The sequence below is a fragment of the Toxotes jaculatrix genome, chromosome 9, assembly GCF_017976425.1.
Source record: "Toxotes jaculatrix isolate fToxJac2 chromosome 9, fToxJac2.pri, whole genome shotgun sequence".
Classification (NCBI taxonomy): Eukaryota; Metazoa; Chordata; class Actinopteri; family Toxotidae; genus Toxotes; species Toxotes jaculatrix.
In genome coordinates, this window is record NC_054402.1 from 19,724,366 (window position 1) to 19,738,548 (window position 14,183).

Sequence of the window (14,183 nt, forward strand, 5' to 3'; positions counted from 1 at the left end):
AAAAAAAAAAGAACACAACAGCAGAAAGAAACGTAAGGAAGTTGAATATTGTTAAATTAAATTAAGTGTAATAAAAGAAAATTCTAATAACAATAATCAATAATATATAGTGATTAAAGTAGAAAAATAATTCAACGTTTAATTAAAATTACTTTTTTTTTAAACTATCAAACTAAAACCTTTTATGTTTTTTATTTATTTACTTGTTTTTAACACTTCATTCATGGCTGTTTCAAAGAACTCTAGAACTTATAGACACTAAGTTGGTAGGTGAAATAATTCCAACTGACAACAAAAAAAAAAATCTGATTTAACTATTTATTTTATTTACAAAAACTCAAAGGCTCTCTCACACACTCTCCCATTTACACACACATTCAGAAAAATAACACACGTCTTCCTGTACAGTATACATTATAGGCAAGATCTGAATATGCTTTGTTCAAACCCAGACACTACTTTTCAAAAACATCACTTGACAACATAACCTCATTCGTAGGAAAAAATAGATGACACTGGATGTTGAATTGAGACCGGATGTAATGAGAAAGGTAAAAATGATGCAGCTGTGATAAATAAAGGCATTACATGCAAAAACACTGAATGATTTAGAACGCAATAAATACAAGTGGCATTAAATCAATGAAATGCCACTTCTTCAACAACATAGAAAAAACCTCTCCAGAACTCAAAACTCACAAGTTAATTATTATGTTTATAAAGTGACAAATGGATAAGATGACATTTAGAAAACTGGTTGTTGGTTGCTCCTATATGTGTATCACTTTTTTAAAAAGCTTGATGGAATAAGGGATATTAACATGACATTTTGAGACAATTCAGAGATCATTGTTGAAACCATCAGTCATAAGAAAATACCCAACTTTGAAATCCAAATGTTAAAATATCCATCTGACAAATGAGCACATTACGAGTCCACAGCATCTGTGAGCTGCTCTGCGTCCTCTTTGCTGTCTGAACATTCAGATGGGATGAAGCAGCCCGAGTCTCTGGGACAGTCGCTGTCTTCTTCCTGTAGACTGTGGGAGGATTTGTGCTCCTCCGCATCCCTGACATCATCACCTGTGACCACAAACCAAATGGAATTAAACCAAATGTCATAATATTACAAGCTTCTGTTTCCAACCACATTAGAGAAAACTGAAATCTGTGCCAAATGATTCAGTCAGTGGAAATTAACCCATATTTAAATATGAACGGCTGATATTTTTAGACACTTGACATATACTTTGATTTATTATTATAGTAATGGTCATGTACATTATTTTTGCCCATAAAGGTTGCTATTGCCAGAGTTAAGGTGAAAACATCTGTGTTGTTGGCTGACTGTGAAAGTCAAAATGATGAACACTTAGCTAAAAGCAGCACAAACCTTCATCAAACCTGCCCTTTGACTTTATTTTCTACTCTTACAGAGTGAAAATATTGCGCTGACATGCACCATTCTTTAATATTTCTACCTCACCGACAGAAGCTACTAATCCTCGTGCCCATGTTGCCAAAGCACTAACCTAATGGCGTTCAGCTTGATTAAATTACTGGCATCTCATGTGAGTCAACAAGCTTGGCAGGGTCATGCTGCAGCCTCTGCCATCTGTTTGGTCAAACTGTCACCCAAACAGAAAAAAAAAAAAAAATTACAATGACCTTTAATTTGTCTTGCACGCATCTACTTAAGTTACATTAAATAAAACATGTCCAGACTCAATAAAACTAGCCACTGCATGCTGTTTCGTCTTTGTGCTGGAAAGTAGCTTTGCTTTCATTCATGCAGGGCTCTGCTGTAATCAGCCTTCTGCCTCAAGACATCAGATTACAGGAACAACTTCTGCCCTCTTAAGCACTTTCTATCTGAGTAACAGGAAATCACTGATAAGCCGCTCACGGTGTGCAGGATGTATTTCTGTTCAGTGTGGCACAAGTGTCTCAGCTCCCACCTGTTATTTTACATTTTAAAGCAAAAAAAAGTTTCAGTTCTTGTTCTATTTTTGTAATAAATTATTAAGTAAATTTTTAACCAAGTTTTTGATACACTACAGTATGCAGTAATGCAGTAAGAAAGTTATTCTCTTCATATTTGTGTCAGATTGAAAGGTTCATATTCTTTTAGTGTTGACAGAATTTTATATGTTGCAGTTGTGTGTCATTTCAGGCAGTTGAAACTGAGATAAAAGATTTGTCAGATGTTCATTTCTGATTGGCTGATGAATGCATTCTGAGGCGTGTCTGCTCACACAGGTGTTTGTTGATTGTCATCAAACAAGTTATTGCCACCTGGTCCCAGAAAGATACTGGCTGATTAAATTTGCCAAATATTCTTAAACTGAGATTTTCACAATGTTAATTTGACCTAAACCTTTTTAGTGCTGGTTAGAAGTTAAAGTCAGTCATAATGAACTTTAACTAACTTTAGAGTGCAGTTGCATGCCATTTTAGAAAATAAGTCCCCTCACAATAACAAGAAGCCTTGTATAAAAGGATCTTAGAAGTTTGCATTAATCTGCTCACTGTACATTAACTCTTACAGACACCTTGTATGATAACATTTTAGTTGACCATCAGTCATGAGTGGACTGTAGCATAAAGTGTTACAGTCATTGAACTTCTGATTGGTTGAAGATGTGATCACAGTTTGGTGTGTTCCTGACCTTCTGTGTAGTGGTATTCAGCAGCAGTGAGAAGCCTGAGTCTGTGCTCAGGGTCTTTGACGTTCAGCTCTATCAGGTGTTTCTCCTGCAGGTGCATCAGGTCCTCCACTGTCTGGTAGCCATTCAGTAGCAAGGCAGAGGCGTACTCCTACAAAACCAATAGCACTGTTTTCATTACCATCAACATACTGTACGCCTTGATAAAAGACCCCACACCAGGTTTAAGGTTTTACGTCTGGTGCAAAGTGTTTACAAAAGTACAGCATAGATTCCGAAGTGGTGACTCACAGAGGGAGCTGATAACATCATCATTTCATTTTTTTATTTCTGAGGTTGAGTTGAGAAAGTATAAGCAGCATTTCAGCAGCAAGTTTGTTTAAATTCAAGTGGATTTCTTTGAATTTTCTGACCCTCAAAATGAACAGTTGCATATCATTCTTGTTTTAACCTCACTGTATTAGATAAGGTTTAAAACAGCAGAAGACGTCCTTCTAATTAACATGGTAAACAGAAGTGTTTACTCTTTCAACTGCTTTCCTGTTATGGTCTTAAACTGCCTAAAACCCCTCTGACTTGTGACCCCAGATGTACGGCTCCCGTCCTCACCTCGAGGTTCAGTCGCTCCAGTAACTCCAGCAACGTTTTAGGTCGAGGTCTTTTGCAGAGCTTCTGTTGTCTGATCTTGGGAGCCTCTTCTTCCTCCTCCTCTTTCTCCACCAAAACATCTACGTAGATGAACTTGAAGTTTCCCACTTTGTTGTGTAGCATTCCCGTCCAGATGCCCATCGGAGGCTTACTGATGATACTGATGATGTCACCCACCTTGGAAAAAAATTTGCGGTAGGATGTGGTTGATTAGCATATTGGCTAATTGACCTGAGTTCAACTGTAATTCTTAACTTTTGTCTTTCAGCTCAGCCTGAAACTTATTAATATGATATATACATTATAGTCTTTATCTAAAAATCATTTTCTATTGAGATTCTTTGTTGAGATATCCTTGTTATCACTGCACAGTCTGGCACTGCACACAAACAGCATCGTATGCTACCTTGAGTTTGAGAGAATCTGTATCGTACGGACTGGGAACAAAGTCCGTGTGGACACGAGCTCTGCCACAGAACTCTCCCTGGTAGGAGCCGTCCTCCTCCAGCCTCACACTGTCTTTCTGACCCGAACCATTGGACTCACTGGTCACACCACCTGCGCCCACAAACACGACACATTGCAGTATGATTACACAGTTATGATGATCTAATAAATAAGATAAAATATTACCGGGGAGTTACTTTTATAATCAATGGAGCAAACTCACTAACGGGCTAAAACAACTCAGTACTCTGCTCCAGCTTTGCAGTGTATACAGCATATGCAGATACTTACTAGAAGAGCTCTGGCCACTGTAAAGACTTTCTAATGAGTTGCTTGTCTTTGCAGAGTTTTTCTGAGCTGAGGGGCTGCTCTCTGTCTCTGCCTCTGGGTCTTTATCTGTGTCATCACCCTGGAGGAAAAAAATAAAGAAAAAGATGCACATTTTAAATTGAGAGGCATGTTATATAATACAGACAGTTACAACCATCTGTCAATCGTGATCGCAATTGCTGTAACCTGATTACGTACTGTAAGTCCATGAGAAAGTAAACTGAAACAGAGAGCTTCAGGTGGAGATGTGGGTTGTGAAAGTCCCGTAGCTACTCAAAAGTTTCATCTTATCTCTGTGTTACAGTAAATCAGAAAACTGCCAGAGGACACTTTTTGTTGTCGGTCAGAGTGAAGTGTCCCATTTAAACACTGACAGGAAGAGCGTCACATTTGAGGATGTGGGTTTCATGAGGGATGAAATTGATAAGACTCTTGAGAAAAACAGCGCAGGTTTGCTGTAACTGAGGCTGACTGTGACTGAATCTGGACTTTTACCATGAGTGACAGGTATCAAATGGGGTTTTTGATCATCTGTGCGCACAGATGTTTGATCTGTTTACATCGAATAGTGATCATTACCCTTGAATTACTCATTTATGTGTACGAATGATCAGAGGCTTTATTCATGCCTGATAGTGGCCTAATTGAATAATGAGTGGATGCTGTTTGTGAATGAGTGGGTCTGTTTTCCAGTGACTCACTGTCTCCTCGGAGAAAGACTTGGCGTGTTTTTTGCCCATTTTTCTGCGCATGGTCAGTGAAATTGCCTTCATCTTCTTCCCAAGTCCAGCTGATTTGTTTGGGTCTGAACTTTCACATTCTTCTGTGAGCTGTGTGCAGAAAGTTGGTTTAGTACATGTTACACAGTAACGACAATAAATTTAGACCATAGCTGCTCATATTTCTCCCATGTCATGTAATTGTTTCGTCCAAACAAAGTTTACTTCTGCTCCATAAACATAGAGGACAATGCATCACTTCCACCACATAAAATGAAAACAAACATATCTACAAACCATATTGATTCCATTTTCTTCTGGTTTGGCCGCTGACGAGTGATGTCTGAGACCCTCGAACTTGCCGAAGCTTGTAGAGCGCTGTGAGAAGACATTAAAAAAACAAAGACAAAGGTTGTCACAAAAACGACTGGCACTAGTTTGTGTAGCAAGACATACCAGTATTGCATAATGTCAGGTCATTGTACTTATGAGTCCTTGTCTCGGCTCTGTCAAGGCTCAAAATCCTGCTGCATCTTCAAGTGGATTTCATAGATAAAATAACATTTAAGCTGTCTAACACAGAACTGTCAGACTCAGGTTCAAACTGTTCTAGTTAAATAAAGTTCATTTCAGATACAAATTTTTAAATGAACCCGCTCAACATAAATAATTATGTATATGAATTCTATACATATTCAGCAAAGTGTTCAGAGTGTTTCAAAATCAGAGCTTTTAAAATGTATACATAAATAAAACAACTGTGTCCTCACAGCACTGGCGACATGCACTCATAGTTGCTTCACTCTGACTGCGTTTTAATTGTTTCTCCTTTTTTTTTTTTTTTTTACCCAATTTTTCATAAAACTAAAAGTCATTATAATCTCCTCCAAACCCCCATCATCTCCACTGCAAAGCACCAAAATAATTATATAAATGAATAATCCCTGGAAATCCTGGTTAAATATGAACTCCTAGACAGCTTTCTGTGGATTGATTTAATGCAGTGTCGGCTACTTTGACTGACAGAGCCCACATTTCACTCCGCTATCCCCAAATGCAGCAGCAGAATTTGCACAAATATTTTCAGTCAGAACAATGATCTCTCTATCTGTCTGCCTCTCTCTTAGTCCTTGAAAATGTTCATCACTGATGAAGAAACGATGAAATGTGACATTTGAACATCTCTGCTTGCCACAAAATGCCATGTCATGTCACTGGCTTGTGTAGTCAGATTTCTATTTCAATTTTCACCTACCTTTGGTTTGCTGCTCCTCGTTTTGTCTGACACATTGGATGCTGCCCTCTGTAACATTTTGCGCCTGTTTTAAGGTGTTATGAAATCTCAGTGCTCTCTCCTCTCTTTACTTTACCCCACTCTCCTGACAGTGAAGTGTTCACTAACACAGAGATGTGCCTGTCTGATAGCTGACTGGCCCACTTCCTTACAACACACAGGATATGAGGCAACTAGCATCGCGCGTTTCATTGCAGTATCGCTTTGAAAGGGAAAAATACAAATGCTTAAGTGTGCAGTTTGTGGCCCCACTAAACGGTAACATCAAGAACCACTTCCAGGAAGAGCTACATAAGTGTTGTATTTGTTTTTGATAAAATATGAGATATCCTGGTGAGCATGAGCTGGTGCCATGTTTGCTACTCGAATGTGTTATGTTTTGTGGCTGGTTAAGCTCAGATTTTGACCAAGTGTAACTCAATCAAATAACCAGCAGTGTGGCTCATAATGTAACAGCAGTAAGGGTACATCCTCATGAATAAACTGTCAAAACAATTATTCTAAATAAGTAAAAGCTGGCTATTTTTTTATTGCATGGCTAAAACAGGACGACATCATCTAAAAATATAACAAATCTCTGTCTCAAATCAAATCTAAGCTCAGTATCCCTCAAAATTCCCCTTTAACAACAATGGGGAACTTGGTTATGGTAAATGATGCTGGAGTAATTATTCTTATGCATTCATTTCTTCATGTGGGCTGACCGCTTTTAAGGAAGTGCTGATGCATGTTAGAGGAACAGCTGGAAGTGGCAACTTTGTTGTGTAACGAAACACTTTCCGGTTTTTCTCTGCTCTAAATATGGAAGCACACATATTAATTTTGTGTCTTAGAAACACTTCACTGTCAAACACATGATAGATTTTTCTTGTTGATAAAGGTCGAAAATCTTCAAATAAACTACCTGTCACTTGGCCTCCCAGGTGTGTCTGAAAGTGTGAGTCAGTTTGACTTTCCACAGGGTCCTGCATTGCTCTGATGTTGCCATGTGGGGATTTGCCGCTGTGTTTACATTGTGGAGAGTTTGAACTGGTCAGTTGTAGAAAAGGGAATTCTAGAGACAAAACCATTGCCTAATCCCACTGCTTGCAATCAGCTGTAAACTCCTGTATATCCAGATTAAGGCTTCTAATCTATTACTTCAGAGGCTCCTGATTCCCTGGAGAGGCAGTTGTTCATCTGAAGAGTTCAAAATGAGATATATACGTCTGAAAATGTCACCTGATCTTTGTTGAAATACATTTTATACGACTGCTACTTAAGGTTTTGTAATTTGTTGTATTACTTGGCAGATTTGATCTCAGCAGTTTTCAAACAGATCAGGAAAATATGATGAAAGTGGGCTTTCTTTCTTAAATATAGCATAACATTTACTGTGTATGTGTTATTGTTTTCACTGTGTGAGAAAAATCTGATGGATTCGGCCGTACAGTACAAAAAGGTGGAATATTCACACTGAAAGGAGAACAGAAGAAAACTAGCTTTTGTTTTCTTCTCCTTTCATGTCCTTGTGGAGAATCTGCCACATCATCAGAGAGGGTGAATGAAGAGGGTCTTAACCTCCACAGCATATCTGGCTATATACTCTTAAGAGGCTTCATGTCCAATGAAGTGACATTTTATCTCTAAGAACCAACGACACTATAGACCCATTAGGATCTTGTAATCTCAACACCGGATCATCCTTTTCATCGTAGACAATTTTCTCCCAAGTCATGTTAAGCTTTAATAACTGCTTTGTGTCACACAGGGCGCACACTGCACGTGCTCACTGGGTATCAGTGAGAGTCTTATGTGTTGAGAGATGTCAAATGCACGCGAAGGCATTGACCTTTAAGGTCAATCTGCACTATTGTGTGGTATTAGCATTGAGTGACCGCTGAGCCCCAGCTGAAAAAAATCTCAGTCTCAGAAAGAGTTTCATTTTAATTTGAAAACTACTTTAAACTGGATCGGACACATTTTTCACATTTCTATTTTTTTAATGGACCTACTGAAGGGTCTGTGAGGTTAAATTATGATATCACAGCTATTTAAAGGATAGGTTTACATCTTCTTTTAAGTCTGTCTTAAATCAATGCTCACGTGCCTATAAACAGTTTTTGGTTGCTGTTATTGTTCCTATTGTCCATACTGGCTATGAAAAGATCCATTCCCAGCACGAATCCAATGTAACTGATCAGGGACAAAATCCACAGTCCTCATTATGTCCCCCAGGAATGCATCTCAAAGCTAACATGTAATCATATCAGCAGTCTGAGTAAAGCAAGTCACGCTTTCTAACATTACCCCTCTGCTACAGCTCAGCAAGGAATCACTGTATGATGTGGGAGCACAAAGAGGGAATTTGGTACAGAAAAGACAGTAACGCTGGGGAGTAATGCATTAAATGTAAATGTGCATAATGCAAAGACAAAAAGTAGCACCACAGTTGTGGTGCTACTTTTATATAGCACCACAACTGTGGTGCTATATAAAAGCACCACAGAATATAATCTGGACCGAGTAATGGTTTAAAAAACACACACACACATACACATCAACATAAACTCACATTTGGTTCTGACAGATCCACATCTGTGACAGACCTCGGCACCTTTGGTGGAATCTGGGGTTTACAGTCCCGTTTCAAGCTGTCATCCTGGGCCTGCTGCGGTCGTCCTTCCCACTCCTTCCCATTCGGGGTGGCGAAGTCATGGGAGTACACGCGATACTCTGTGAGTGGCCTGCGACAGGTGTGCTGGATGGTCCCCCAGGCGGGACTGCTCTCACCTGGGTTGCTCCAGCGCTGGTGGTGGGTGGGGGTTGCACCACCAGGAAGGCTGGCCATGTCCATGCAACGGCCCGGGGTTGTGTTCTCCTGAGCGGGGAGAGTGGACGACTTGCCGAGGTAGGGCCTCCTGTCTGATCTGTATGGCACATCCAGATAATGGGGTCCCACGGGTGGGCTCATAGCCATGGGTGGGGAGTGCACTGAGAGAGAAGACAGAGTGTGTTCAACAGTTCAGTACTGCAGTGTAAAGAGTGATTCATACTTTTGCAAAGGCTCTCCCCACTGAGTGGCACAGCAATGCAAAGTATAGCCGTTCAGTCTCTATAAACCTTTACTTCTCAACAGATCAACAGCAAAGACAGCGAGAGGAAGTGCTGCAGTGAAAATGGCTTTTTTTTCTTAGATGAGGCAGATCATCTGTTAGACCACTTTACATGTTGAAGCAGCCGTGGAAACAGAGGTGGAGGAAATGTGAAGATGGCCAACAGACCAATCGGTGTTTTGCGGTGGCTATGTGTAGCTTGAACCGATGCCTGCTTGCTACAAAGCAGCGCTCTGTGTACCTATTTTTTAAGGACGCCACAGACACCTACACTGAAGGTGTTGCAACATCTAAAAGCAGAAGTATAATTCAGAATCTGTCGGAGCATAAAAAAGTCACAAACTAGAATTGCCACATTTTGACAAATGCTTGCATGGGCCTGTTCTGCTACTGTAAGCACAAGTTGAGTTTAGTCATGGCTTGGTCATAGAGTCATATAGGTGCTAGAAAGGTCAGAAGGACAGTTGAATTTAGTGAGACAGTATCCATGTCTTAGAGTTTTTGTGTAAAGCTGTCTTACCTGTGGAGCTGTGACTTTTCTTTGATCCCTCTTTCCCACCCTTTCCACTCGGTTTCTTTCCAGGCTTTTGGCTTCTTTTGACGGCAGGTTTAGACTCTGCTGCCGCTCCGTTGACACGGACACTCTGGTAAGATGCAACACACATCCCATTCAAATACCTTAATTCCTAAAACAATACTGATGGACCTTTTATGACATGGTTATAAAAGACAAAGAGCATAATCTCCTCACTCTGACATAACACAGCTCAGTTTTTAGCCACACTGGCTGTTAGTCAGACAGTCAGTCAGTCAGTCCACCACTGTGGTCCAGACTGAAACATCTGGAACAGGAATTCCTGTTATATATATATATATATATATATATATATATATATATATATATATATATATGCAAAAAGGTAGACACAGTATCTTCTATCACTGGCTCCAAAAACTGCTGCTGATCCAGTACTGGCAGGTTCTGCTTTGTTTACTTCTCACTATGATAGGCATTAGTCAGAATGGGCACTGGGTAACCTGGCATAAGGACTCTAAACTCTCACCACCCCAAACAAACACACAGAAACATGCAGTCCCTCCTCTTCTTGTTTTCACATCTCTCTCACTCTCTCTCTCTCTCTCTCTCTCTCTGCCATGTGGCCCAGAGATTACTCAGAGGGCAGTACCCCTCTTTAGACCATCTGCACCGTATTAAAACCCAATCAGCATTTAAACGATTGTGCCATTTAGGCCGCCAAAGGCTCTCTGGGTGTCACAAGCAGGTGGCAGCTTGAAACTCCTAAGTTAAAACAAAATGGCCTGGTGTGTCATGTGACCCTGAGTCTCATACGTCTTGTGCAGCAACACGCTCATGTTATTGCTGCTCTAACATCAGGTCAGTGAAGATATAGCAAGCTGAGCTGGACGATAATTTAATTTTATTCAGTGCTGTGTTAATAACAGTGGTGCAATGTGCTCTGACACGTCACATTGATTGTAACAGAGGGAAAACACAAGGTCAACAACAGATTCACTTTCTTTCACTCACTCGGTCTTTGTGGTTGCTGTTTGGCCGGTCTGGATTTGGCTTCCATCCGTCATAGCCACTGACCTATAAACCAAAAGTAACAAGCTGTTTCACTGGGTTCTTAACTATATTTTCATGTAACCCACACCTGTGCCAAAAATACAAGCGCAAAAAATAATCAATGTTTCAGTTTAAATTTAATCTAACATTGTTTATTTTGGCATCATCGCACCACGTCTGGATAAAAAAGTCTGCTGAGTGAGGTTTGTGATGAGTGAAACGGGCTGAGAAGGCTGCAGTGAAGCTTTTTTTTTTCTCTAACCTGGCTCGAGGGCAGTTTCTCCTTTTTCTTTGTGCCAGAGTGGTGAGCTCCTTTCCCTCCTTTGGTTTCTGTTCTGTGTTTAGTCTTCCTCATCTCTAGAGGGGCACAAGATATTACAGTATGCAGTATAAATCATCAGGGTAGTGAAACAGTGGAAAAACCAAAACTCCCAAACGAGGTTACTGTGCTCAGGAAGCTTATTTATTATGTGTTTTTCTACTCTTCTGGTTCAAAACTCCTGTAGCTTCACAGAGGTGTGTGATTTGTTGCACTGTGTCACTGTCTTGAGAATTAAATTAAAGAACCTTTCTCAACCTTAGTGCAAATCACAGTGTTTAGAAAAGGCCTCCCACTTCTTTGTTTTCAACATCATGTTTGATCGCAGGCCTGTGTCACATTTTTAAATACCCAGTAGTTTGGGGTGATTTACCTTCATTGTGATTGTTGGTGATGTGGACTAAATCTTCTCGGCTCTTGGCAGCCTGCCAAACTGCAGTATTACAGCCGGGGTTATCTGCAGCGGAGGGAGACAAATCATAAACACTGAGGATTTTAAGTGAGATGTACCCGGGGTGAATGGAGGCCACGGAGACACATCGGACTGAATGAAACCGTTTTCTGTGTCACGGACAGGCAGCCTGGCAGGTTATTGGAGGCTTTCATCATTGTTCATTATGTGCAAATACACTTAAACAGCAATGAAGGCAGTGGCTCACTTGCTCCCATCAAATCACTTTGAACTTACGGAAGTCTTTAAATCAATAACATTATAATTAATCAGTAGGCATTTGCTTATACTCACCCACTGTTTCGTTATCTGATGCAGATTTGGACATATGTGTTCTGAAATGAAAATTAACAGACATATAACATTACATGCTTGCCTCTGAGCAGTGTCTCCTAGCAGCTCAGTCAAACAACACACCACAACAAACACAGTTATATGACATATTTCTGTAATGTATAGTTACTCAATGCAACAAACAAAAATCTGACAGAATGACAACCACAGAGCACATGATGCACAGAGGATGAGGGTAAAAAGCTCACGTCTCATCATGAGGAAGTAAACTCATACTGTACAGATGTACTCTGAGTAAAAACAAGATCTAGTCTAGACCACACTGTGAGTGTAAATTGTGTTTCCTTCAAAGAAAAGCCAGGGAAGTAAAGGTGTTCAGATAACCAGCAGGGACTCTAAGTAGGTGGGCCTTGAATCCGCTTAGTCCAACTAGCCCAAAGCCATAATCTGCCTTCTGCTAGCCCAACAGTCCACAGAGCCCTGCTTCTCAAAAAACATGCACTTTCAGTCAAAACGAATAATAATATATATAAAGCTTTTTTTTTTTTTTTTTCCAACTGTCACTCCCACAGCGTTGTATTAAACAGTGGGCACAGGGCACTGCTGAAGAGCCTGCCTGCTCTGCTGCAGGAAGGATTTACAGTATTAACCCTAGGAGAAAATAAACAGGGAGCCTTTCAAGCCATATTATTACTCTATGGGAAAGCCCTTTCACTTGCAGGGCAGCTTTCTGCTCTGCTTTGCACGCAACAAAAAGAAAGCGAAAGGCTACAGTATACAGCACACACACACACACAAGCCTACATGCCAAGTGAGATTACAAAATTTCAATACAATCTCATTTTCTGTTTACAGCAGAATGACACTAATAATAAAGGACCAAGTTACAAAAATAGAAAATGGATTTGCTCTAGAGATAAAAACAATGTATTTTTGTCCAAACAAGTGCAGTGGTAGTATGTTTGTGTCCAATTCCTGGGTGAACTCACCTTCTTTTCTTTTTATTACAGTTGGTCCCCTGTGTCTGAGGCATCTCCTGAAGGAAAAACAAAGCATTTTCGGTCAGATGTTAGTGGATTTGTTTTGTTTTGGGGTTTTTTCTCCTATCAAATTCAAATGGATTTGGTAAGTAAATCATTGTTTTCTCATGTACATGTTCATCAAAATGGCATCAGAGACATTTATTTTGCATAACAAGCTTGAAAATTACACATTTTGTCACATCTTGTCTCAGTCTGGCTTCAGCTGCAGCTGTCAACCGGCTCTGCTCATCATTTCATAATCAGCTTTTTATTATTCTGACTGTCTGGTTGGTGGGAGAATTGTGCACATGGCTCCACCAGTCACAATATGAGCAACATGCATGTGTATGGACATGTTTGTGTGTGAACATACATGATGTTTTGCACACTCAGAATGTGTCCCTCTCACCATGGATATAGATCTTCCAGAGCCTCGCCACTTTGTGTTGTTATCCAGAAGGACTGCTGGGCTGCAGGAGCGGCTGCATGAACGGCTGGACGAGCGGCTGGGCACAGGCTGTGGTGGGCCGTCACTGGAGCTCTGCACCGCCTCATACAGGCTGTCCATAGACCCCTCCTGATGCCATGTGGCCATACAGACAGACACACACAACTGTTAGACAGGTGTAATTTATGGATGGATTTCATCAGTGCTGTTGGATTAAGTCTGATGATGATGACGTGAGCATAAATCAAGCAGGTTTCATGGATATTACACTCATCAGTGATGTGGAAATGTCCTGCTGTATAGTGACTGTTATTTCAAACCTCACAATGTCAGGAAGAAAATCCTCCACTGCTCTAAACACACACATCAATTTAAAGTTTAAACAATGGCTGAGCCCAAAGCCTAAAACTCCTAAAATGCACGACCCATTCCACGTAAATCTTCAGTTCATAGTAAACCGAAGCAAAGCCTCGAAACTTTGTTATGAGGATTTGATATGACAGCAGGGATATGCTGCTGATGCTCCTCTAAAGCACTTTCAAATTTGCTTGTCAAATGTGGATGTAAGGGAGGATTGAAATTCCTCAGAACAGATCTCAGTGTAGATTAAAATTTTTTTCAGCTTGTTTTGGTTCCTTCTAGGAACGCGTAACAATTTTCTCTCATCATCCATCTCATCTTGTCTGTACGATGGCATCTTATCTGTGTGCTGGACAGTGGCAACAAGTGAAGGTGTTTTAGTTCAAAATGATAATCAGTCAATACAGTCGGTCTTTTTAGGTTGGAATTCTCATGATTTCCTCATGTTGTTCTCATTTTATTCCTATTTTATTCCATAATCATGTAATTTCACAAGTTTTCA

The 14,183-nt window shown here is 40.2% G+C and overlaps 1 protein-coding gene across 2 annotated transcripts; it reads right to left on the reverse strand.

The window, feature by feature from the left end:
* Positions 1-304: 304 nt before the first annotated feature.
* samsn1a (SAM domain, SH3 domain and nuclear localisation signals 1a) lies at positions 305-6,251 on the reverse strand. Of its 2 annotated transcripts, none has more exons than XM_041047113.1 (8): positions 6,066-6,251; positions 5,108-5,188; positions 4,793-4,921; positions 4,053-4,170; positions 3,721-3,878; positions 3,276-3,491; positions 2,670-2,817; positions 305-1,083 (listed from the first exon to the last, which is right to left on the reverse strand). In XM_041047113.1, exons 1-8 carry the CDS (start codon positions 6,120-6,122, stop codon positions 929-931), a joined length of 1,062 nt encoding a protein of 353 aa, XP_040903047.1. In that variant the 5' UTR covers positions 6,123-6,251; the 3' UTR covers positions 305-928. The 2 variants fall into 2 exon arrangements, with proteins under 2 accessions (XP_040903047.1, XP_040903048.1); XM_041047114.1 differs by having other exon boundaries at positions 3,721-3,872; positions 6,066-6,250.
* Between the last annotated feature and the right edge of the window lie 7,932 nt (positions 6,252-14,183).

Excerpts from the sequence above, each read along its gene's own strand:
- samsn1a (XM_041047113.1), bottom strand. The coding sequence starts at position 6,122 with ATGTTACAGAGGGCAGCATCCAATGTGTCAGACAAAACGAGGAGCAGC. Across the intron at positions 2,818-3,275 it reads TGGAGCGACTGAACCTCGAG|GAGTACGCCTCTGCCTTGCT; the intron begins GTGAGGACGGGA and ends TTGGTTTTGTAG. Across the intron at positions 1,084-2,669 it reads TGAATACCACTACACAGAAG|GTGATGATGTCAGGGATGCG; the intron begins GTCAGGAACACA and ends TTGTGGTCACAG.